We start from the raw sequence: 24959 nt of genomic DNA, 5'->3' as shown, positions 1-24959 counted from the left end.
ATTTCATCTCGCCGACACTCAGCTATTGAGCCAAGATAGTCTAATATTACTGTTTGACATAACTTCAGACTACACTAAAGGCATTTATTAGTTTCTGACTCTGAGAATGTCTGAAAACAGTCTGTTGCTCCAAAACTACTGTATCTCTTTAACCAAACCACACATTTAGGCTATTCTATGTGATCATCTCATGATAACTAATGTCATATTTTCACCTCATTTCATTGAGCCTCTCCTCAATTAGTGAGAATGCTCCCCTCACACTTAGAAAACCTCTGGACTAACCAATCAATGAATAAGACAATCATCATTTGTCAATGAAGAAAACATTCGTTAGTAATAGTTGAAGCCCTAGGCTAAGGATACTGCATAAAAACACAAACTTACAAATGGATAAACATCTATGGACTTACAAATACACTGCAACACACACCTCTCTGTGTGTTTGCTGGAGTGCCCCCCCCCCCCCCCCTCTCCTTTTCCAACACACCAACACACACACACACACACACACCTCCTCTCTCTACCTGTGTGTTACTACCTCTCTGAGTCCTCTCTGTACCAGCGAGCATCAGTCGTCCACAGTTCCACTCTGTGGTCCTGACTGACAGGAAAACCACCCTCTGTGAGCCGCACACTCTGCCCGTCTGACAACTCGTCTGTGTGGGAGTGTGTGTACCTGTGCCTGTGTGTGCGTGAGCAGAATGACTAATAACACACCAGCCCTGTCATGAAGCTTGGAGAGCAGAGGCTGTAGGCAGGCTCTGGTGGTCCAGTGCAGCGAGCGTGTCTGTGTGTGTGTGTGTGTGTGTGTGTGTGTGTGTGTGTGTGTGTGTGTGTGTGTGTGTGTGTGTGTGTGTGTGTGTGTGTGTGTGTGTGTGTGTGTGTGTGTGTGTGTGTGTGTGTGTGTGTGTGTGTGTGTGTGTGTGTGTCAGAGAGATTTACACCCCTGACTCCATGTGAGGACGGCAGAGGAAAGACAGAGAAATCTGCCTGGGAAAAGGAGAGGGGGGAGATTGAAAGTGATGGGGAGAGGAGAGAAGAGGGTGGTGGAATGATGAGGAGCGGGACAAAGAGACAGACCCAGATAGAAGAGATTTTCAGGGTGAAGATGGAGGCTGAGAGGCAGCATTGAGGGACTAAAGGAGGCTTATGAAAGGAGGGAGGGCCACGTGTGAGGAAAAAGGAGGCAGAGAGAAGGAGGAACAGCAGTGTTTTCAGGTGTGTGTGCTGGACAGAGAGAGATGGGCAAATTAGATTAGATTAGATTATAATGTGATATCAACAATGTGATGAGTGGAAGTTGGATGTTTTGACAAAATAATGAAGGTAACCCTTTCTATGAAGACCACATCTAAAGTGCATTATGAGGGCATTCATAGAAAACCATATACTGCAATCATAAACAATCATAAAACATTATAAATGCAACATATGACTACATTTACTCACCTATACACACCTGAGGTGAGCGCTCATATTCTTCTATAATAGTCCATGCAGTATCAAAATGTATTATCCTGTGTTTTAAAGTACATATTGATGCATCTATATAATGCATGCTTTATCATAAGATTTTACAGTTAGTGGTAAGAAAAGTCTAATGCATTTTCATGCATTTAAAAGAATCTATTATAGTGGCTGCATACTGAACACCCCAACACACAGTTTTCATCCCATAGTGAAAATAAAGCTTGACAAAATGAACCGGTACTTTGTCTTTGTCTTACTTTGAATGTTTCATGTAAATTGTATAACTCCATTCCTAAAGCAGATACATTTTACTTGTAATTATCTTTCTCTCTTTATGGTTTGCTTACATAATAACCATTTATGATGCAGTAGATATCATTTTAAATGCATGAAAATACATTACACTTTTCTTCCCACCAGCAATTAAATATTATGAAGCATGCATTATTCTAGATGCATCAATATGCACTTCACTTTACTTAAAGTCCTCATTAAGACACATTTAAAGTATGTAAAAAAATACTCTATGATGAATATTGTTTTAACATAGTTTTCCCACAAAAATGTAAAGAAAAATCTGAAAGGGGGTGGAAGCACATCTATTCCTCTCCCTCAGCGAGTGCACTGACATGGACACGAATAACCTGTTCATGAGATACGGTGTTTACATGTTTGAGCTCCTCAGCCAAAGTGCCAACCAACTTTTTTTCACACCAGACCACAGCAATCACACAAAACAAACTTCAAACACCAACATACAAACACAGCAAAAACACAGCTAAAAAAAAGAACATCACCTGGCCTGAAAAGGAGAGGGATGAGGCATAGCTTTTAAATTTAAAATAAACATTACATTAGCCGCTGATGGTTACATTTTCTTTATGCTAAGATAATATAAGCGAGGTTCACACAGTCATATTCATGATGTAATGAAATAATTTACATTTGGATTTGTTTTGGAACATGGGACTAATTCATGAAACAACATTGTAGACATTTAGCTTGATGGGCTAGCTTCACAGTGACAGTTGACAGTAACCACTTATGAGTCCTGCTGCCCCTTGTCACAGATATAGCACATTTCTGTTGTGAACAGGTAGCTAAAGATACATTTTCCTCTCTCAGATTAATTGATTGTGATCATTTTAAAGGCTAAACATATTCAGTAATCCATCCATCTTAAACTGCTTGTCCCTATCAGGGTCGCAGGGGGACTGGAGCCGATTCCAGCTGACATCGGGTGTGAGGCGGGGTCCACCCTGGACAGGATGCCAGTCTATCACAGGGCACATAGAGACAAACAGAGACAGACAACCATTCACACTCACATTCACACCTACGGGAAATTTAGAGTCATCAATGAACCTCACACCTGCATATCTTTGGACTGTGGGAGGAAGGCGACAGTGCTAACCACCACAACACCGTGCCGCCCCAAATTCAGTAATTCTCATGGAAAAAGAACAGATTAACAACCGGGGGGGGGGGGGGATTTTTTGCTTTCATATTCTATTAATCATCTCCCTGAGGTTGATTTAATGGATACCCCAACTTTTAAACATGTGCTATATAGGCTATAAAAGAAATATTACATGACCTATAACATATCAATATGCATTATACGATGACACTGTGGACGTCTAAGAGGCATATATTTACATGTATATAAACAGTGAGAGGGTTACATGTATTTGAATGAAATGCATAATGTGTACGTGATAATGATTGTCCTATTCACATTAACAAGCTAACACAGTGCAACTGATTTGAACAATTGAGCTTGCTTGATGCCAGCCGTGTCTGTAACTGTGCACAGTTTTACTCCTCACTGCTGCTCTCTGCGAAGGTTCTCCTCTCAGACTGGCGGTTACACACACCTCTGTGGCCTTTATGAATAAAACATCGCTAGAGCTATGATGAAAAAATATATCCATTTTGCTGAATACAATATTTGGAGCAAGTGGACTAGCTCCATGCTGAGTCTGCATTTGTGCGACAGGCTCATTGGTTACTTGGAATGGGAGGTGACAAGCAAGATCGTTCACAGAGCTTGGTATTTCACTTATGTGAGCTATGCATTCGGCCAAGGCTGCGCCCCACTGCTGTTATTTTACTAGATTCATCTTTAGAAATTTCTTGTCACACAAAAGAATCCTGTGGCAGGCCAGATCTGTTAACATAGCATTTATGAAGCCTCTTGTTTACACACACCTCTACAGCTGTATCCCTGGTGACTTGAGTGTTCTAATGTGTCTTTCTTTCTATCAGGCCAATAAAAGCCTCTTATGGAGTTAGCACAGCAATTTGTGCGATTTCATGCACGGAGATAACTCACAAATGTTGGAATAGAAGGAGAGGTGAAGGGCCAGAGAAGCTTTTTGGTGTAAAAGATGTCACTTGGAGGTCACATCAGAAACACAGGAGTTTTGTGTCCTATCCTGTACAATTTGTTCTCCTCTATGATTTAGAGTTGTTGTTGTTGGACTAACAGGGACTCACCTTGTACCAGAGATTTGGATCTACACTATGTTGCCACAGTCTTTTTTATTTTCTGTCATGTTTCAAGTCATAGTCCGACAGAGAATAAAAGACTTGACCCAACTCGGTCTTGGATGTTAAAGACTCGTGACTTGACATATAATGACTGAAATGCCTTCTCTGTGCTCATTTTATGTTTTCAGGGTCAATGTTGACATTACAAGTGTGTGTAATGTTACCCTGTGTATGTGAGGGCTGATGTTTACATCAGCCAGATACAATCTGTTCTTTCTCAACTCCGTAGCTAGCAAACGTTAGCCAGATAGGGCTGGTTAGTCCTGCCCCTGTAATAGGGCTTCAGGTAGACCCCACGGGACCTTAGCTCCCTAAGAATGTACATTAGTGTCTATTGAAATGGAACCATTTTTTTCAGATCCCAGTTATTATCTGTCATGGATTACACATATGGTGTTTGCAGAATTAAATGATAATTTTTCATGTTAAGAGTTTGACAGTTTATTGTAAGATTGTTCAGTGAAAGGCTCTGAAAAAAAACATAATTAGAATGACTACATTTCATGGTCCTATGTGACCTCACGTCATCACGCTTTCCCTCCACTTCAGTGTTGGTTTTCGGCATTGCTGCCTACGTGCAGAGATTTCTCCAGATTCTCTGAATCTTTTGATGATATTATGGACTGTAGGTGATGAAATCCATCAAGTCCTTGCAGTTATACGTTGTTAAACTATTGGACTATTTGCTCATAGTTGTTCCCAAAGTGTTGAACCTCTCCCCATCCATCCTTGATTGTGAACGACTGAGCCTTTCATGGATGCTTTATACCCAATCATGACACTCACCTGTTTCCAATGAACCTGTTCACCTGTGGAATGTTCCAAACAGCTGTTTTGGAGCATTCCTCAACTTTCCCAGTCTTTTGTTTCCCCTGTCCCAGCTTTTTAGGAACGTGTTGCAGATATCAAATCTAAAATGAGTGAATATTTTTTTTAAAAACAATAAAGTTTATCAGTTTGAACATTAAATATCTTGTCTTTGTAGTGTATTCAATTGAATTTAGGTTGAAAAGGATTTGCAAATCATTGTATTCTTTTTTTAACTACGTTTTACACAACGTCCCAACTTCACTGGAATTGACTGGCACTTATAAAAAAAAACTGATAAAACCTTTGTAGGATCATTACGGCATGCACTGAAGAAAAAAATGTTATCCTTTGATGAACAGTAAAATGTCTTTCTTGTGACTTCTCCCGCTATAGGTCCTGTTGTGTATGTGTGTATTTCGAACCTGTGTGTGTAATGTGTAAATTAACAACAGAGTAAAAAAAAAGGGAGGGACTAATAAAGGTATGCTTTCTCTTCTTTCTTGTGTTTACAGAAGCCAGCCAGCTAAACATCTTTGGGGCCCCCATGAGGTGAGCATGAACTTCATCTGAAACTACAACATGAAGACAGGAATCGTCTTGGCACATTAAAAGCTCAAATAAGAGCTTAAAAAAATGTGTGCCGATGATCAGGATTTGAAACCTTGCACTTTGTTGTCATAACATTCCATATTACACAGGGAATATAAGGAGAGTGGGAAGTTGCAGACATTCTGCTTCAGCGATATCACACGGATTTCACCTGTCTCTCTATTCCATGTACACCAGGAATGTGCGTAAGATGGCGCTGAGGCAATCTGATTCCTCGAGTCCAGAGTCAGGCTTCAGGAGAACCAATCCTAGCCCTAATATGAGGCAAAAGAGAGGTGAGAGGTCACTTGTTACCTTAGAACAGACATATCTCCCATTACCTTCTGGAGCAAGTGTAAAAAGTGTGCATTACAATGGGCTGCTGATTGCAACCATTGTTGAGATAACTGCTAACAGGTGAACCTGGATGCTGTACTGCTGCACATATGTTTTCATTTGGTGTCAACATCAGTTCTGAGTGATCAGGACCTGTATTCATCAAGCTTCTTAGAATTACTCCTAAGAACCCTAAGAGTTGACTTCTGAGTAAAAAAAATTTTTTAAACTGCACTTAATAGTTAGTTATCAAGCGTCTTACTCACACAGTGTAGGACTGAGTCTTAAGTGTCACTCTCAGAGCTGAATTACCAAAGTAATATGTGCAATATCATGTACAATAACATGAGCAATGACGGAAGGGAATCCCTTTTCTAAGAATGAAGTAATATCATATAAATATTGAAATGGACGATGGGAGTGTATATTTTGACAATAATCTCATCCAAACTTGGAGCGATGATCTTTACATGTGTTCCATCGATTGCACCGACCACTACTTGCATGAATGCAGTTTGCTTCTGCTGAATTATCCGAGGTGTAGTTGGAAAGTCAATGAAACGCATGACGAGGTGAGGAGAAGTAAGGGCCATTATTGTTTTCATAACAAATCTGCTAACTGATGGTTGTGATGGCCCGAAATCATCAGCGTTACACTGTTGCATTTTCCCAGTGGCGAGATATCAAAGCATCGGGATGACCTTTAGTTCTGCCATGAAATCTCTGCTGTGGGATGTTGCTGATGAGTTGACGGCCCTTATTTAATCTGTGTCAAATATAATACCCGCTCTGTCTAAACGGTACCGTGATCAGCTGCTCGTCATCAAACAGAGCCAGGACATCCTTCTGCTCCCGCAACGTTCACGCACGTGTCCCTCTCGCCTCAGTGCCATCCCCGGCTGGAAACTCCTAACCACTGAGGACACCTCTGGAGGTCTCTTAAATATCTTGGAGAGTAGGAGTGATTCTTAGACTTAAGAAAGTTGATAAATAGCTTCAATTCTTAATTTTGAGAGTAGGACTAAAATGGCACTTGATAAATATGGCCCCTGATCACAAGTGTTCAGCTCTCAGTATGTCTGTTCTCACTTCAATTCAATTCAATTCAATTTTATTTACGGTGCCAAATCATAACAAAAGTTATCTCAGGACACTTTACAGAGTAGGTATAGATCACACTAGTGATCTTATTCAATTTTAGGAACATATAAAAAATGTATACCTGCCGTGATTTGTACAGGAGAGCAGAAAGAAATACATTTTTAAAAAGTCTTTGTTTTCAGCTCACTGCTTTAGTTTCCATGTTAAGTTATTGCAGATGAAGCCCCAATATTTCCTGATTTTGCTGCTTCACAGTAAAAGCATTTGAATTTAAACCAACAAGGTACTTTTATTGTGAAGAATTTATAGGAAACAAAGGTGTTTAACCAATTGACACCTGCTCCGACTTGTCAATATCAACTGCAAATAATAATGTTTAAAAATATAAAAACAGCCAAAATACACAGAGCTAAAGGCTCAGATGTTGTGGACACAGCCTGTGAATGAGGACGTAGTTCCTCTCATGCAGGGGGCTCAGTTGTGCAGGCTGTCCCTAATGTGAACAAGGGTGACATACTCGTTCCCACTTCTATAGAACTGTGGACCAAGCCCCAGACACAGCCACTTCCTGGTTGATCCAAACAGGAAGTGCCAAAAATGTCAGCTCTCTGAGTGTCCACTAGGGGCAGGTTTCATAATAGAGCAGTTTCTCATTGACCCACATGTTAAACAGGCCGCTTACACAGCATCATTAAACCTGTTTAAGGCCTGGTACAAAAAAACATTCTAGTCTGTATGTTTAGGTCATATCTCCATGACAACACTGAGGGGGGTGAATTATTTTGTACCAGGCTAGTTTTTATTTTATTGGAGGTTAAAGTTTATGAATAATTAGGGGCATGGCCTCTTGAGTGACAGCTAGCTCTAACTTCTCTTCGGAGGTAAACGTCAGCCAGATGGACGTATCTCCCTCCCCCCAACGTCACATACCATCCCTTTTTTGGTAAGAGGAAATAAGGTGGAGTCAAAGTCTGACAAGATGGCAACTCCTGTAGGCGAGGACCATTGGATCAAGTTGAGAGAACAGACCTTAACGGGTATGCTACGTCCATTTTTATACAGTCTAAGGTGTGGACACCTGCGGCCTGAACAACCTCCGAATGTGTGTCCTCAGTGCATCCTGAGAGTGTCCACTTGGAATCAGATCACTCAGACCACGTGTTGATACCAGGTTGGAACAGGGTCCTAGTCAGGCCCTCCACAGTTTTGTCGTCTTGATGTTAGTGTTGAACTCCAGAGTGGCGACACAGTCGTGTGGTGTACAAGGAGTAAAGCAGAGGGCTCAAAACACAGCCCTGGGGTGCTCCTGGGTTAGGATGTTAAGGTTTTCTAATTGTTACTTTGTCTGATAAAATGTATATGAATGGAGAGGAAAATATGAATTTACACATTTTTTATTTCTCAAAATATTCGATTCAAATACCATAATTTTGTATTTCTAAGTAGCTGAGTACCCTCGGACATAGTGTCTCTGCTTTCTTCATGTATTTTTCTCCACTCCACCACTGCTCTCACTCAGAATTGGCTTTTCACACACACACACACACACACACACACACACACACACACACACACACACACACACACACACACACACACACACACACACACACACACACACACACACACACACACACACACACACACACACACGTCTCTTCCAATCACTACTGCTTGTATAAAGGTAAAGGTTAGGGACAGTTGACAGTGGCTGTTGTTTTTGGTTTCACCCCTCAAATGGGTGTCTGGCCACTATCACAAAACGCATACCTGTCTCCTCACATCCATTTACACCTCCTCCTCTTTTCTCTTTCTCTCTCTATCTCCCCGTCTCTTTATCTTTTGCTCTGTTTATCTCTTCTTCTGTCACCCCTTCTGACACTCTTTTTCCGTCAGTCTTCTCTCTCTCTCTCTCTCTCTCTCTCTCTCTCTCTCTCTCTCTCTCTCTCTCTCTCTCTCTCTCTCTCTCTCTACTATCCACAGCCCTGACGTCTCTTTTTAACAATGAAGATCTCCCCTTTTCTTCTTGTAAAGGTTCTCACTTTTCTTACCACACCATCTCCTCTTCTTTCCCTTCCTCACATCACATTTCTCTTCTTGTTTCTCTTCATGATGCACTATTGGTCCAAAATTATAGCACTGTTTATACACACACTGAGCAGAGGAACACTCACATCTCAGCACTGGTCATCTGCTTCCCACTGATTATTAACGAACACACAAACACACACACACACGCACAAACATCCTTAATGTGTCAGTATTTGTCAGATTATTCAGGAGGTGTTTGCTTGTCAGTTTGCACCACACGTGACACTGTGGGTTTGTGCCAAATGTGTTAATTTTTCCAGTCTGGTGGAAGAACAAATATCATTTACACCTGATAAGAAACTGAAATCTGCATCTGGATGTACTTTAAAGGCCCAGACACACCAATCCGCATCGGGTTAAGGACACACTGCAAAAACTAGGGTGACTGTCGCCAGCTGACTGCCCAACATTGACCAACAGCTGACGGTCAACTTGGTGTGTCCCTACCTTAACAAACCAGCAACTGAGTTTTAGTTATCTCCACCTCCAGAGTCTTCTCCATGACGACTGAGCCAAGTTTATGTGGAGAGACTGAGATGCAGTCAAAAGGAAAAGCTTGTAAATGAACCTTCAGTTAGGATATTTTTTGGTCCTCTTCTTTGGACTCTGGCTTGAAAGCAATGAGAACAAAGCTGCTTTTTTAACACCTGCTACACTCCTCTTTAGGGCTGGGTATCGAATACTTTTTAAGTAGACTACTGACTGAAATGTGTTTGTAGTTGAGTATCAAAAACTATCCAGAGTCACATTGAATCTTTGGTTAAAAAAGTCATGTTTACTTTCTTTTATCATGTGTCCTGATCTAAATCAAGAAATATTTCTGACTTAAGATTACAGTATATTTGAATTGAAACAGACAGTAAATACAATTTAAACACTGATCACACAATAAACTAGCCTGAAAATCCAGACACAATGAGTGATGGACCTTCTACAGTGCAGCACTGTCGCCATCCAGTTACGCCCGACCATAACAGATAGTATGATTTGATTTTCTGACGTAGTTAATGAGCTCCAACGGTTCGTGCCCAGAGGCAGCTCCAGAACAAATTAAAATTTGCATTTGGATTTCCAGGGTAGCTAGAAACACTTCTCAATAAGAACATCTGAGAATCTGATACTGTTCGACAATGTTTTAATGTGCTCCTGCAGAGAAAACTAATTATTGGCAATAAGTGTGTCAACTCAACAGTTAAAACAACCTCAAACAACAAGAGTGTGATCTGGCTCCTGAAAGTCCTGTTTGCTACGCAGTAGACTAGCTACTCATGAGACAGATCGGTGAGGTGTATTGTTAAGTGTAATTCCGGTACAAATTCATCCCATGGTCTTTTTCGGCACTTACATACATGAAATAAGCCATTGAGACGTTTTTTTCGTGTATGAACTATAAACAGAGAAGTCCAGTAGAGTCGCTTACAGTTGGATGTGGCTAACACTGATAAGCTTAGGGCATCATGGTGAAGGCATTAAAATGTCTTTTTTAACCACTAATACTGTTATGGTTTGTATTGGATCAGGACCCAAATGCACAACTCGACTCTGGTTCAAAGTGCAACAAACAATTTTTAATGTTCAAAAAGGTGCAAGAATAGGTGCGAGGTGGAGGGGTGGTGCGAGGTCCCAGGATCCTGATGTGGTAGGTGAGGTCACCGAGTAGTGCGTTGATGCGAGTTGCGTGATGTGAGGTCCACTGTAGGGGAACGGTAATGCAGTGAGAGAGCTCCGGGGAACTGGCAGCAGGCAGGCAGGTCCACAGGCAGGCAGGGAGGAAGCAATGCTCAAGACTGCACAGCAACCACAGTAATCTGAAGCAGGGTAGCAAAAACACAGGGAGATTAGCTTCACAAGCTAAGCACAGGGCAAGATATGCAAAGAAGCCAGGATCCAAACCACCACGTAGACTGACGGAACGATCTGGCAATGAGCAGGAGAGAAACCAGTGGCTTTATGGGAGACTTGCTTGTAGAGTGAGTTCACCTGGCGCTGCCTGTGGAGAAGAAGCCACGCCCACATGCACACAGGGGGAGAGACACAAGAGGAATAATACAGACGGGGACACAAAAACACACACAAGGAAAACGCAGGGCTGCCATGATGGAATCATGACAAATACTGCTCGAAATAACAGCAAACCTCTGCAGTAGCATTAGAAGAGTCCCTACACAGAAACCAAAGCACCAACATCGTAGTTAGTGAACCCAGAGTTTATTCAAAGAGTGTTTTAAAGACTTACCTACTGGCCCCTGTAACAACTCCTCCTCCTTTGATGTATGTAAGTGACTTCTCGATTTGGAAGTCAGTATTCATCCAACAGATCGAGTACTTGCTTCTATTTTTGACTTTGTAACTGTATATCTTCTGAATCTGAATATCTTACTGTGATGTGATACTTTTGACAAGTGGCTCATGCAGACATCAAGACAATGCATACAGTAACATTTTAACATTATAACAGCGGTCAACATGCATGAAGTTATTTTAGTATGATTGTTTTGACCACAGATAACAGCACTAGGCTGCCACACAGTTGACGTCGCCATATAATGGGTATATGATACATTGGTGGACAATTAATCTAAATAGTACTGAGCAAGTTAGCAAGTTAGCTTGCTAGTGCATCTCCCCACTGCTCAGAGACTACACCTGGAAGAGAAGCATTAAGTATTAGATTTTGCTCAATTATTAGTCCCCATTTGCTGGAGTTTGCACTGGCTGAATCAGAGCTGCTTTATAAGGATTTATACCAATAAGATGGAAGTTTTTTCTAAATTCTTGTATATGTATTAATTTAGATAGATTTTCTTTGCATGCTATATAACATCATGCTTTGAATCTTCATTACAAATAGGCAGGTTTAGCCTCAAGTAATTCATTAGGTCACCAGACATAGTGCCTTAGTTCATATTGTGATATATATCAATATTAACCTAGATTTTATTCAGCCAAAGTTCCTAATTTATCACTGATGCGTTGAGCAGTTTTTGTGGCATATTTTGTGAAATGAAAATAAGCGTTTAAACAACTTCCAAACATACATACTAGGGTATCAAATAAAAGTTCTGTTTTTGAGTGAAACTCATGTATCATACTTGCACCAATATTCATTTTCAAACAACACTCAAGGCCTACTTTTCCTTTTTCCCTGCTGTACTAAACCCTGCTCCCTCTTGCTTTCCCACTCAGTTGACGCTTCAGCCAGCCTATCAGGCCACTCGGCTGCTAATGCTAGAAAACGCTTCACCTTGCAAGGACTTTCCAACAGGAGGTCTCTTCCAGCAGGTAACAGCACAATGTGACACTTTGAGAGTGCTCACTTCAGCTACCTTCATCATGATCACAATTGTCCCTGGAATCTTGTCAACACCATCCATCACCCTCATCTTCTGTTCTTTGTTCTCTTCATCTGATATGCAGTCATCATTTTCTTCTTCATAATAATAATAACCATCATCATCCTGAACAGCATCTTTTTCTCGTTCTGCCTCCACTCTCCAGTCACACAACTGTTGTTGTCCTCTTGTTTTTCTTTCTTAAATTTTCCATAAGTTTTTGCGCCAGTGTGTGATCTCATTATAGTCTCTCTAGCCCCTGGAGTGTATCGGCATAATAAATGCCACATCTCCATCTACTCCCTTTCTCTGCTTCGATCTGGTCATGTCAGTATCCTCTGCATCTGCCCGCACTACGACAAGGAAACTGTAATTTAGGAAAGAGAAGGATGGAGTGCTTTTGGAGAGGCAAATTGAAGAAAGGAAGACAGCAAGAGAAAGAAAGATATAAAGTCCCAGCAGTTGTTACAAGGCTAATTTCTGCGGCACAGCACAGCACCAAATGTCACCCTTTAATATTCAAGCCCTCTTGACATTTGGAAGTGAATTAAGATTTTTGGAGGATGGGCCTTGATTCCATGTTCTGCTTTCCACGTCGCAGCAGTTCGGCCGTCTTCAAGACATGCATGGCCCAAAGGAGACATAAACGAGGAGGATGGTTGACTTCATGAAGGGAGGGAGTAGAAATATTTTAAAAATTTCTCTAATGGAACTTCAAACTACAAATGCAATTCCAAGTGGAATGGAATTATCTTTTATGCAGAGAGAACCAGAGAGAACCAGAGAGCCTTTATTGGAATCAGGCTGATTTTAGAGACAGGCCTTTACTCCCGATTTCCTGTATTTTAAATATAAATTCATAAGTAGTGTTGCTGTTCTGCTCTGTTTTAATTTGCCGTACCTGTTGTTTACTATTAATGCAAACTCAACACTTCCTCCATGTACCTATTGCCTTAATAAATTCACTTTAGTGTACATTTTCACCACTAATCTCAATCAGTTCAACAGTTATGTCATTCTAAACACTGTAGATCTGGGTTTCTTTCACATAGTGTGTGGATATGATGCATATAACAGGGATACTCAATTTGTTTTGCAAAATAACAGAAAGCAGGGGGCCAGTTAATCATTTTTAGCAGATAAAATGAATAAACATTAAAAGGCCCATAACTTATTTCTCTTTGAAATTCCTTATTTTCAAATTAACTGAGATCCGGTGTATGATACCCCCCCACCCCCATCCTATCGTGGGCAAGATTTGGCACACAGGCTTTTTAAGCTGAACATTGGTTCAATTCGGACTCTTCCCCTCTTTTACAATACGCTAATCTTTATATTCTAGAACAGTGATTCCTAACCAGGGGTACTTTGCTGTTGCCAGGGGATTATTGGTATGAGGAGCACCTCAACTAATGTGAAGAAACCGAAACAATGATTTGATTAAAAGAATATATCAGCTGTAACACCTGAATACTCGGCTACACGTTGCACCATACAGTAAGAGTGTGTGAAAACTCAACAAGCATAGAAGTTAAAACAGGAAGTTGAAAATAATGAATACAGGGGAAATCATTTGATAAAGGTAATAACTAAACAGTTGAAAGGATTAGGGGAAAGTAATGGATTAACAGTTGAAATAGTTAGCCAAAAGTAATTTATGGTTGAAATAAAGTGAGCTAAAAAATAGCCTAATGGACAAAAAGTTCAAATGATTAGCTAAAAGTAATATATAAATGGTTGAAATAGTTAGCTAAAAGTAATAGATAAGCATCTGGAATAGTTAGCTAAAAGTAGCCTAATGCTTAACAGTTCAAATGATTAGCTATAGGTAATGTATAAATGGTTGAAATAGTTAGTTAAAAGTAAAAGATAAGCATCTGGAATAGTTAGCCAAAAGTAGCCTAATGGTTAACAGTTCAAATGATTAGCTAAAAGTAATATATAAATGGTTGAAATAGTTAGCTAAAAGTAATAGATAAGCATCTGGAATAGGTAGCTAAAAGTAGCCTAATGGTTAACAGGTCAAATGATTAGCTATAGGTAATGTATAAATGGTTGAAATAGTTAGTTAAAAGTAAAAGATAAGCATCTGGAATAGTTAGCCAAAAGTAGCCTAATGGTTAACAGTTCAAATGATTAGCTAAAAGTAATGTATTAAAGCATTGAAATAATTACCTGAAAGTAATAGATAAGCATCTGGAATAGGCTAGTTAGCTAAAAGTAGCCTAATAGATGAACAGTTCAAATGATTAGCTAAAAGTAGTGGATAAACAACTGAAATAATTAGCTCAAAGTAAAGGAAAAATGGTTTAAATAGTTAGCTAAAACGAATGAATAAACAACTGAAATAGTTAGCTCAAAATAATGGATAAATGGTTTAAAAAGCTGGCTTAAAGTAATGGATAAACCGTTCAAATGATAGTACAAAAGTAGTGCGGTTCCAATAGTAAAAGTAATAGAAAAATGCTTGAAATAGTTAGCTAAATTAGACTAATGGATAAAGTTTTGAAACGATTAGCTAAAAGTAGTGGATAAACAATTGAAACATTCAGATTCACTCAGAGTAACAGTAGTAGTAGTAGTAGTAGTAGTAGTAGTAGTAGTAGTAGTAGTAGTAGTAGTAGTATGATTTCTGACCAAACCAATGAATGAATAACATTTGGAACATACAATGGAAAGCAATGAAGGGGTACATGAGTTCATCTGAATGGGCTATGGGGATACATCAGACCAAAAAGGTTGGGAACTACTGTTCTAGAAAATCATTTTCTATTTCTTTTTAGAATTTATTCATGACACTGTCACGTTAGTGTAGTTGTGCTCTGACAGTGAACAACCAAAACAAACTGAACTGAACTGTTAAGTATGAACAGTTCAGTAAAAATGACTGGATTTATATTTGGTAAGTCCAGTAACTACACAGTCCTGAGCACTGCCCTGAGTGATGAATGTGCTGTATGAGATGGAAATCAATGCTGAGTCGATGGCAGGTGTCCTCCTGCTGAATAGACTAACTATGAGCAGGAGTGCTCCCTGCAGATTCCTGTGCTGTATGTCAATATGCCCGACTTGTTAGATCACTGGAGAAAGGACTCGAATCAAGAGCCACTGCTCCGACCTGTTACTTGTAAGCACTCTGACATTAACACGCTGGCTTAGCTGTTTGTGTTTATTTACACTGACCTAGCATTCCAAGTCAGGAGTGAGAAGCAACCTGTATCTTTAAAGATGGTTAACCCCAGTCATTTCAATTGACGTCAAAAATCATCACGACATTATGACTTGTTTAGGTTGACAGTCATAGTAAGTAAGTGCACACTTTAAGGACATGGTCGGGCACAGATGTTGATCCTGCACTGAAGTCATGACAAATGTGATATTTATTCATTATTTCCTTGAATGGAAGTGCAGAGAGTCATTGAAATGGAGATGACACACTGTCTCGTCTCGTCACACTGATGTAGACTAGCGGCTTTCAGAATGTTGCAGACCTGCGTATTACAGGTAGTTGCATGTTTAAACTCGTCTCATCACAAGTCTTTCACCTGAACTGGGCTTTAATATTTTATTTCTGATTGATTTAGAATTTCTCAACCAACAGAACTGTGCTCAGAGTTAAGCAGTCTGTTGTCTTGCTGTCGATTCAAGCTTGGAAAAAACTGTAATAAAGCATTTTTTTCCAGGAATGTCACCATGCACACTCGGTTTGTGACACTGCAAATATATAAATATTGCCAAGCTTTTTACAAAGATTCTTCTCTCACTCACTATGAACTTTTTTTTTTTAGATAAATCATATAGCTGTGTGTCATTTTACAGGTTCTGTACTTTCTGAGAAATGAAGATCCTTCTGGGGTGATAAAAGCATTTCCTCTCTAGGGGCTACAGGCTTGATCAACACTGTGTTACCTCCTCCTGTGATAGATAGTGACTTAACAACTTCTACAGCTTTAATGTTTAATTTATGCTATTATAAAAAGATTGTGATGAAACAACAAATATGACATTTCTAATCACTTCAATACAGAATCTACCACTTCACAATCCTCCTCTAAAACAGTTCTAAAGGCAGACACACTCAAACATCCACTGCAACAGGAATCAAACTTGGACACATTTAGAACGTTTATGTCTACACCTTTGAAAAGCTCTATAAGGTGACCAGAGTTCCATACTTAGTTGTCGTGGAGATGACTAAGCAAGACCATGAGATGAGGTTAAAAGCTCCGATGCAAATACTAAGTGGAATTTGAGATTATGTTTTCTCCAAGTTGTTTTGTTTTTCTCACATTATTTTATGCGTTTCCTTCCTCCTCTTTCCATTTGCTTCATCTGTTGTTATTTTTTATGGAGTTCACTTAAAATTAAATTCCGGCGTAAAATCATCCCATGGTCTTTTTCGAGACTTGCACACATCAAATAAGCCATCAAGACAGTTTTTTTTCTGTAACTAGGCCTGTTATTGTTCTGTAACTACTATTAACGGAGGAATCAGGGAGTGTCGCTAACAGCCGGACATTGGCTAAAAAAGACGTTTTAATGCCTTCACTGTACTGCCCCGAGCTAATCACTGTTAGCCACGTCCGGCTGTTAGCAACTCTCTGGGATATCTATATTGATGTGTGCAAGTGTCGAAAAAGACCATGGGATGATTTTACACAGGGGTTTCATTTTAAGTCTCTTTTAAAGTAACTTGCTTACTTTTTGCTATTTTCTTTTTGATAACAGTCCAGTAGATAAACTGCTATTATTGTTATATGTTAAGTAAATAGTTGCACAAGTAGAATCAGCTTCATAAAAGTAGTACGAGGTGCCTTGTGATAAGAAGATGAGTGTTAGGAAGTGGGCCGTTAATAACCTCTTCCCTTCTTTTATTCTCTGTTATGCTCTTGCCTCGTTAATTTCTTTCATTTGAAATCTACAAATCTAACACCCCTTCTCTCTGTCCATCCTCCTTTGCTTCTTTATCGCTTCTCCTTTCCCGTCTTTCTTCTGCCTGACCCCTCTCCGGCTGTAGAGCCTGCTGCTAAAGAGGCAGTGGCCCCCCGCCGCTTCTCTCTCACCTCCTCTCTCGCCTCTTCCTCCTCCTCCTCCTTCGCCACACGACGCACAAAAGGTACCTAATCCTCCGAAGTCTTCCTGCCTCCACGTTTCTTTACACTCTTGCGTATTCATTACTCTTACACACACACACACGCACACACACATACACACACGCACACACACACATGCACGCACACACACACACACACATGCACACACACACACACACACACACACACACACACACACACACACACACACACACACACACACGCACAGGCACACGCACACGCACACACATCATTACACTGCATTACTTGATTTCAGTGGTGCAGTGTTGAATATAATTGTGGGGAAATTAATTAGAAAACTTAATGCAAAGAAAGGGCAGTACAAAAAAAATTATCCTTTGCTGTTAAAAAAAGGAGCTACATCATATACACACATCTCTGAAAAACACATGCAGTGCACTCTCTTTTGATAAAATAAATAAACAAAAATCTGTATCCTAAAGGGAGAAATTCATATTTAAAATGTTTTGGATTTATGACAACACCCTCTTGTTTTCAGTCTATGCTGACCAGCATTACCATAATTATAATATTATTTTCTTTGTAAAACAATTCAATGTGACTTTTGACTAGTTGTAATTTCAGTTAGACAAGTAAAGACAACAAATGTATATATATATATATATATTTACAAGGTTGATTCTGAGGTATACCATGTGTTAGCACCACACTTCCAGTCAAGTGATGAGAGAGCAGTGTGGAAGTGGTTTTGCCCTTCAGTAGGTTATCGTTATCGTTATCTCAGGTTATCGTTTGCAATTTCATACATTTTCAGGTAAGTCACGAGCAAAACAAATATTCAAATTAAATCTGCAGTGAGAAAATTGTGTGTACATGTATATAGTCAGTCTGATTATCTTCTCCCCATTTCCTGCTTTCTTGAAACGTATGAGATGCATACAGAAAGTCAAGCATTTGCTGAGAATGATAACAATGTTGGGGGGTGTGTATATATATATATATATATATATATATATATATATATATATATATTCTTTTTGAAAAGCAATGGTAAGGAAATAAGAATTTTGATAAGCTGACATTTTGAATGTAGGGTGACATTCAAAGAGGCAGTGGAAGTGCAATTTACTCCGGGAATATACATAGATGAGACGTTCATTTTCAACCAGGCAGAGGCAGGGGAGACCACTATTTCCCCTCAGTCTGTTCTCTGCTTTTGTTGTTTATCTCCCCCCTCATGTCGACACTGTTTCAATAATGTCCAACCGATGGGAGCGCTGCGGGTCACATTAGCTACAAAGTGCTTTTTTAAGAATACAAGTTGTGTCATGCAGATTTACTATAGGTGGCCTTGGATGGATTCACTTTCCTTATCTCAGCCGTGCTAATAACATTCACTCAAATAATAATTTACTTGTGTTGGTCGACTTGGGCCTAACAGTAAGAAAAACATAACAGTAAAAAAAACATAACATTCACCAAGTTATTAAATGGCTTTTAACACAGATTTGATTTGCATGTCACAGAAAGCACAGGCATACAAATTAAAATACTTGTATGGAAGTGTGGAACTCTTTTTATGAGCTTCAAAAATGTTCAATGTTGCACAGAAGAAAAATAGTTCAACTGTCATCAATACCAACTGTGTGAATATCCAGAAAATGTTTTTTTATTTTAATAATTCATTGGATTGACTTAAATGAGATTCACAATTTAACACCTTGTCATTTTTTCACAGTGTCGGCACTCTCAGATATAAATCAGTCTAGGTATCATGAATGCCAATAAGTAATGAAATTGATGAGAATAGGGTGACTTAGAGTCAAGAGCATTTGTGGTGAGTCTCACACTCATGATGGTCAATAATAAAGGCATGGTGATAAACTGTTTTTCAACTACAGAACAATATTCTTAAATCTCTGATGCAGCCGGTGTGATAACTCAGAACATTTTTCTTGGTATCTTCCTCTTTGTACATGATGGCAATCATGACAATTGAGGTTCTTTTCAAAATGAAATGAATAAAGTCGTTTTACAAGACAAACACCTCTGTCTAAATGGTACAAAGCCTTTACTTTACCAGATGAAAGCTCATTAGTACAGTTTCCATGTCTAAAAGGGGCTTCAAGTGTTCTCCAAAGGGGTTTTGGGGTAATGCCATGTGTCTGCCTTCTTTTAAAATGTTAGTGTCTAATTAAGCTTCTGGTTGCATGTTGTTTCCCATGGACAGGTCCTCTGTCTGCTAGCATAAAGAGCAAGAGACATGAGATAAAGAGTGATCCCACTCCATTTGGTTATGAAGGTACATGCAATGATGTGTTGTGTCTGTAATGTACAGGCTCTGAGCATGCTGGGCCCATTAGCTTTTTGTTTGGTTAATTAGGCACAACTTATTTTAGTTTTTTTCTTTTTATCTGTAGATGTGTAGTTTGTGTGCTTGTATTTATGTGCTTGTTCACTTCCTTTTTTTGCCTGCTGTGTTGACTTGCGTAGTGATTTTTCATGTGACGTTTCAAAAATGCATGAGCATAAAAAGAAAAGAGTATCAGATAAAAACGTGTTGGTGTAGTTTTGGTGCACCCGTTTTGAATGTTTTCACTCTACTAAATGGACATTATCAGCCCCACGAGTTAAATGCCTGCTATAGCTACCAGGTAGAGCAGGCATCAACTGTTCACGGTAATGGTTTCAGGTAAGGTTAACGTTATAACATGGTTAGGTTTAGACAACAAAACTACATGGTTAGGTTTAGACAACAAAACTACATGGTTAGATTTAGACAACAAAACTACATGGTTAGGTTTAGACAACAAAACTACATGGTTAGGTTTAGACAACAAAACTACATGGTTAGGTTTAGGCAAAACTACATGGTTAGGTTTAGACAACAAAACTACAAGGTTAAGTTTAGACAACAAAACTACATGGTTAGGTTTAGACAACAAAACTACATGGTTCGGTTAAGACAAAACTACGTGGTTAGGTTTAGGCAAAACTACATGGTTAGGTTTAGACAACAAAACTACATGGTAGTTTTGGAAACAAAACTACATGGTTAGGTTAAGACAACAAAACTACATGGTTAGGTTTAGACAACAAAACTACATGGTTAGGTTTAGACAACAAAACTACATGGTTAGGTTTAGACAAAATTACATGGTTAGGTTTAGGAAACAAAACTACATGGTTAGGTTTAGGCATCAAAATGGTCTTGGTCGCATTCCTACAATTTTGAACTTCCCCACAGTGGTCCAGCTTAGCAATAGATAATTACAGCCTACTGAGCCAACTAGGAGGTAGAGTAGGACCATAGCGCCTCAAATTTATGGTAGTGCAACTGCTAATGTCCATTCAATCGGCTTATAACATTCAAAGAGTGTGTTTGGTGTGGTGAGGGGTTTGTTAGTTTTGAGGCCAGTGGATTTCTGCATGAGTAGAGTTGCACTGCTCTCTTGACTAGACTGAATAGTTTTATTATTTTTGGTGACGATGTTGAATGGCAATCATGATTAAAAGGTTGGTATAAAGCATTTGGCTTCCCTCCAGATACTTTGCGTGGTGCTATGGCTGCAGTCAGGAAACGTCAGAGCATGACTAGCAGCACTTCTATTACATCTGGTGGCACCTCAGCTGTCTCTAGATCCACCTCTCAACCAGGTAACTGCAGAGAATGACTCATCTCATCACTACAGTCATTTGTGTGATTTTAGTTTTGAGTTCCTGGGTAAATTTAGTTTGTTTGGGTAAATAATTTGGTGTTGGCTCAGTGTTTCATTTTTCGTCTATGTGTAACTTCAGCTTCTTCAGTTATTTCTACCCTCAGATTGGTCTCAGAAATCGTTTTTAAAAAATGAGCACGAATGCCACCTCTCTTTCCATCTTAGCCTCTTACCAGCTTTGACTATCAAACAGCTTGTGCAGCACAGTCCAAGTGTTGTGAGGCCTGAACCTGCTCCGACCCTAAACCCTTTCCTGGGAACCCAACTGGCCCCTGGGGGCCTCAAGGCCTCTGTAGGTCCTCCAGGCATTGTGTTTGCGAGCCAGGTGTCTGTTAGCTCTAAGCCTGCTACCCAGCCACCTAGTCTCCAGCCTAGCCTCCGCCTCCAGGCCTGCTAGCCTCTGGGCCTGCAACCCAGTCTCCTGTGCCCATGCTGCTGCCCAGCCTTCCAGAGTCTCAGCTGCCCTGCCGTCCTGGCTCCTAATCCGGCCCACTTCTGTCCCCCGGTTCCAGTCAGTGGTCCGATCAACATCTGTGCCTGTTCCTGAGTTCCGGATGGCTGTCTGGTCGTCACCTGTTCCTGGTGCTGAGTTACAGTCGGCGGTCAGGCCAACATCTGTCCCTGCTCCAAACTCTCTGTCGATGGTCTGACCAATTCCAGCTACACAGTCAAAGTTGGTGGTCTGGCCAATTCCTGTCCCTGTTCCCTGCTCTCTGTCAGTAGATCAACCGACTCCAGCTCCCTGGTCCAAGTTGGCAGTCAGGCCAACTCCTGTGCTGTTCCTCGCTCTCAGTCGGTGGTCCGACCAACACCTGTCAATGTTCCCTGCTCTCAGATGGTGGTCTGAACCACCTCCTGTTCCCCAGTCCAAGTTGGCAAACCCGCTGACGCCAGCCCCTTGGTTGGTGGTCTTTGCCGACGCCTTGTCACCCTAACCCTGCTGCTTCGGATCGTCTGTGCTTCGCCTGTCCGGCCAGCCTCCAGGTCTTTGGCCCCACCTCTGCCCTGCCGGCGGTTATATTAGTTTATTATATTAAATCAGTTTTTCCTCAAGTTCTCATGTCCTGCCTGTTGCCTGAATTTGGGTCCTGCTCTCAGCTAAAACCTTGACACGGATCTTGAAGTGCTCATAAAACTGTCTGAATGCCAACCAGATAATTAAAACTGAAACTATTCTGTTTTTCTCGCTTGGAGAAAAAAGAGCCAGACTGTCATTCCGGTGTATCAGTGATTACTTTTTTTTGTAATGGAGACATGCTGAATGAGAGGACATCTGAGAGGGCATGTCCTGAAACTTTTCCAGTGGCCACATTTTACCTTAATGGAGACGTGACTATTGACTTTTCCATTGTCTTTGCTATGACAATGTTAACATAGTGATTAAGGAGTTATGATGGATATATAAACTATACCAATCTTCTAACATCAAACTGAGAAATGCAGATAATTTAGGCAACGTTCTGTACAACTGATCCAGAATCAGGAGCCAGGAACAACTCGACCACTTCCTAAAAAATTAGTCCAAGACAATTCAGAGCCCAAGACACGAGACCAAGACAAGTGCAAGACTTTTGAGACCAAGTCACTATAGCCCTGCTTTGAGTAAAGAAGACTGTGGGTTTCACCTGACAATTGAATCAGAAAAGCAAACACACTCTACCCAACAGCTGAGCTTGGCCACCTAATCTAACTCCTAAACATTTCAATTTCAAATTCAACATTATGCTGAATGTTCATTAATTTTTTTTTAATAACTATAATACAAATGGTCTTGACTTGGTTGTTATACTCTGCCTTTCTTAATGCTTAAAAGCTGCTTCTTTGATAGTTACAGCAAAGGTAGTAGTTCTTGCACACAGAAGCCTTCATTTATTATCCCTTTTTGCAAACAAGGTTTTCAAAGAAGCTTTCACTTTTGGCATAAACTCTTGTGCCATGGTATTATCATTAAGTATTTTTATAAAGTCCCCAAAGCAATTTCAGTCTAAAGCAACTGGACTTGGTTATTTGTCTAGGAAGACGTTTCACCTCTCATCCATTAGGCTGGTCCAATTTTTATTTTATTATTATAAATTTTATTATTATAAATTTTATAAATTTTATTTTTGCATTTGGCCACATATCTGGCATGCCTTTAAGATCAGTAAGCAGTATTAGAGTCATTCTGTGTGTGAGAAGCTTGACTTAGGTATTGCAAACAGACTCATGAAGCTTTGATGATGAAGTAGGATAAATTACCTATTACTATCAATGACACACCATCACCTCTTCCCCTTGTTTATGAGTACATTTTGGTGGTTAATAATGTTTATTGATTCCCTTCAGGATGGCCCCAGCGGCATCTCCCTTCCATGGACACAGACGATTTTGAGACGATCCCCTCCAGTGCAGAGGAGTCCTCCAACTCTTCAGAGGAGGAAGGAAACAATAAAAATGTAGGTAACGTAACGCTAAAGAATGCAGCTCACTTTGGCTAAAAAGTGTTGGAAAGTTTTTTAATGAAACTGAACAAATTCGGAAGTTACAAATTATTTTATTCTTTATTCAAACAACACATGAGTTCACCACTCAGTATTGTCAAACCTTGGCCTGAGTGAAAAATATAGCTCGACCTGACCCGTTGTGGTCCTGCTGGGTCATGTCAGCTTTCGCCTTAAATCATCATATTCTACGATCACCGTCCCTTGACAGCTCTCCACTCATCCTTTTTGCTCTTCAGTCATCCTTTTCTTTCTCCTCTTTTCTACAAAATCCCCTTCTGATCCCCCCTGCTTCATTATTTCCTGTGGACATGTGTCTCGTTATCAGTGGGTGCTTGACATTTAAGAAATGAGGGAGAAGACACCAAAATGGGGAGGATTATAGCTATACCTGACAGACCTTTGCAGATTCATTATAATCTGTGTAATGTATTGTAGATAGCCACACAAGCAACAAACACACTGAACATGGGCACATGCGCACATGGACACACTCTTTCAATAAATCCATCAATGTTCATCAATGGTAAAAATGTTAATGCCATTTGGGGATTCAACCTGCAACAGTTTTTAATCACTTTTCCCACTTCTTATTTTTAAACAGCTACTTGCTCCAAACACTGGAGATCCCGATTATGAGCATGGTTTATTTTTCAAATATTAATATGATACAGCATGTATAAAAGTTTAACAGGGAGACTCCAACCACTAAAGTAAAGATTGTAAATTTGTCATTTTAAAATGACTTAAAGCTTAAAAGTCAGCTAAAATTAGGAAACTATTTAATAGCATTGGGGGTTAAAGAATCCACACGTTTTACCACCCTGGAACCACATCCAAAATAGAACTGGGCAAGTGCACAGTTTGACTCAGTTTCTTTCTGCAGGGTGATAGTGGTCGTTTCCGGGTGCAGCTCACCTACGAGTCTCGTGAAGGGCGAGACCTCTCTCTTGAGACGGGTGAACTGGTCCAGTTTCTGGAGGAAGCGGAGAGCGGACACTGGTGAGTTCCATTTGGCTCCAACGTAGAAGTGTAGAAAGTCCCTCAGCTTCTTCCTGCCCACTCATTGTTTCCTTGGTTTGGTTGCAGCTCCTCCTGCCTAAGCACAATGTATGAAACCTCTGGGTGGGTCCCATCTGCCACTTCAACATGTTTTGTTCCTAAATGAATGTGGGACAACACAAACTTATCAGTTTATTCCCAATATAACAAGAGCAAGTGTCTCACAAATAGGGTGAAATTAACATGACATTGCATTATACTTTATTTAGGGCACTTGTGTTGAGCAATCTCATTGACATTATGTGCCTTCAATAAACTGTAATTGCAGTGCAAGTTCACTAGTTCTCTGTTTCCATTCTCAATTGTGGAATGTGCTTTATTTTGTTTGTTTTTTCATTA

At 40.1% G+C, this 24959-nt stretch overlaps 1 protein-coding gene across 3 annotated transcripts in view; it reads left to right on the top strand.

Moving 5' to 3' along the window:
• Positions 1-24959, top strand: part of mcf2l2 (MCF.2 cell line derived transforming sequence-like 2) — a 155853-nt gene that overhangs the window by 107649 nt on the left and 23245 nt on the right. For all 3 annotated transcript variants that reach the window (XM_083911079.1, XM_083911078.1, XM_083911080.1), the window contains exons 26-29: positions 5349-5385; positions 5623-5720; positions 23404-23513; positions 24445-24560. In XM_083911079.1, coding sequence (XP_083767205.1) covers positions 5349-5385; positions 5623-5720; positions 23404-23513; positions 24445-24560 — 361 coding nt within the window. The remainder of the gene's footprint in view (positions 1-5348; positions 5386-5622; positions 5721-23403; positions 23514-24444; positions 24561-24959) is intronic.

Source organism: Echiichthys vipera (genome assembly GCF_963691815.1).
Source record: "Echiichthys vipera genome assembly, chromosome: 3".
NCBI classification, from domain to species: domain Eukaryota; kingdom Metazoa; phylum Chordata; class Actinopteri; order Perciformes; family Trachinidae; genus Echiichthys; species Echiichthys vipera.
The sequence above is the reverse complement of the archived record's forward strand: the minus strand, read 5'-3'. Positions and strand labels throughout refer to the sequence as shown.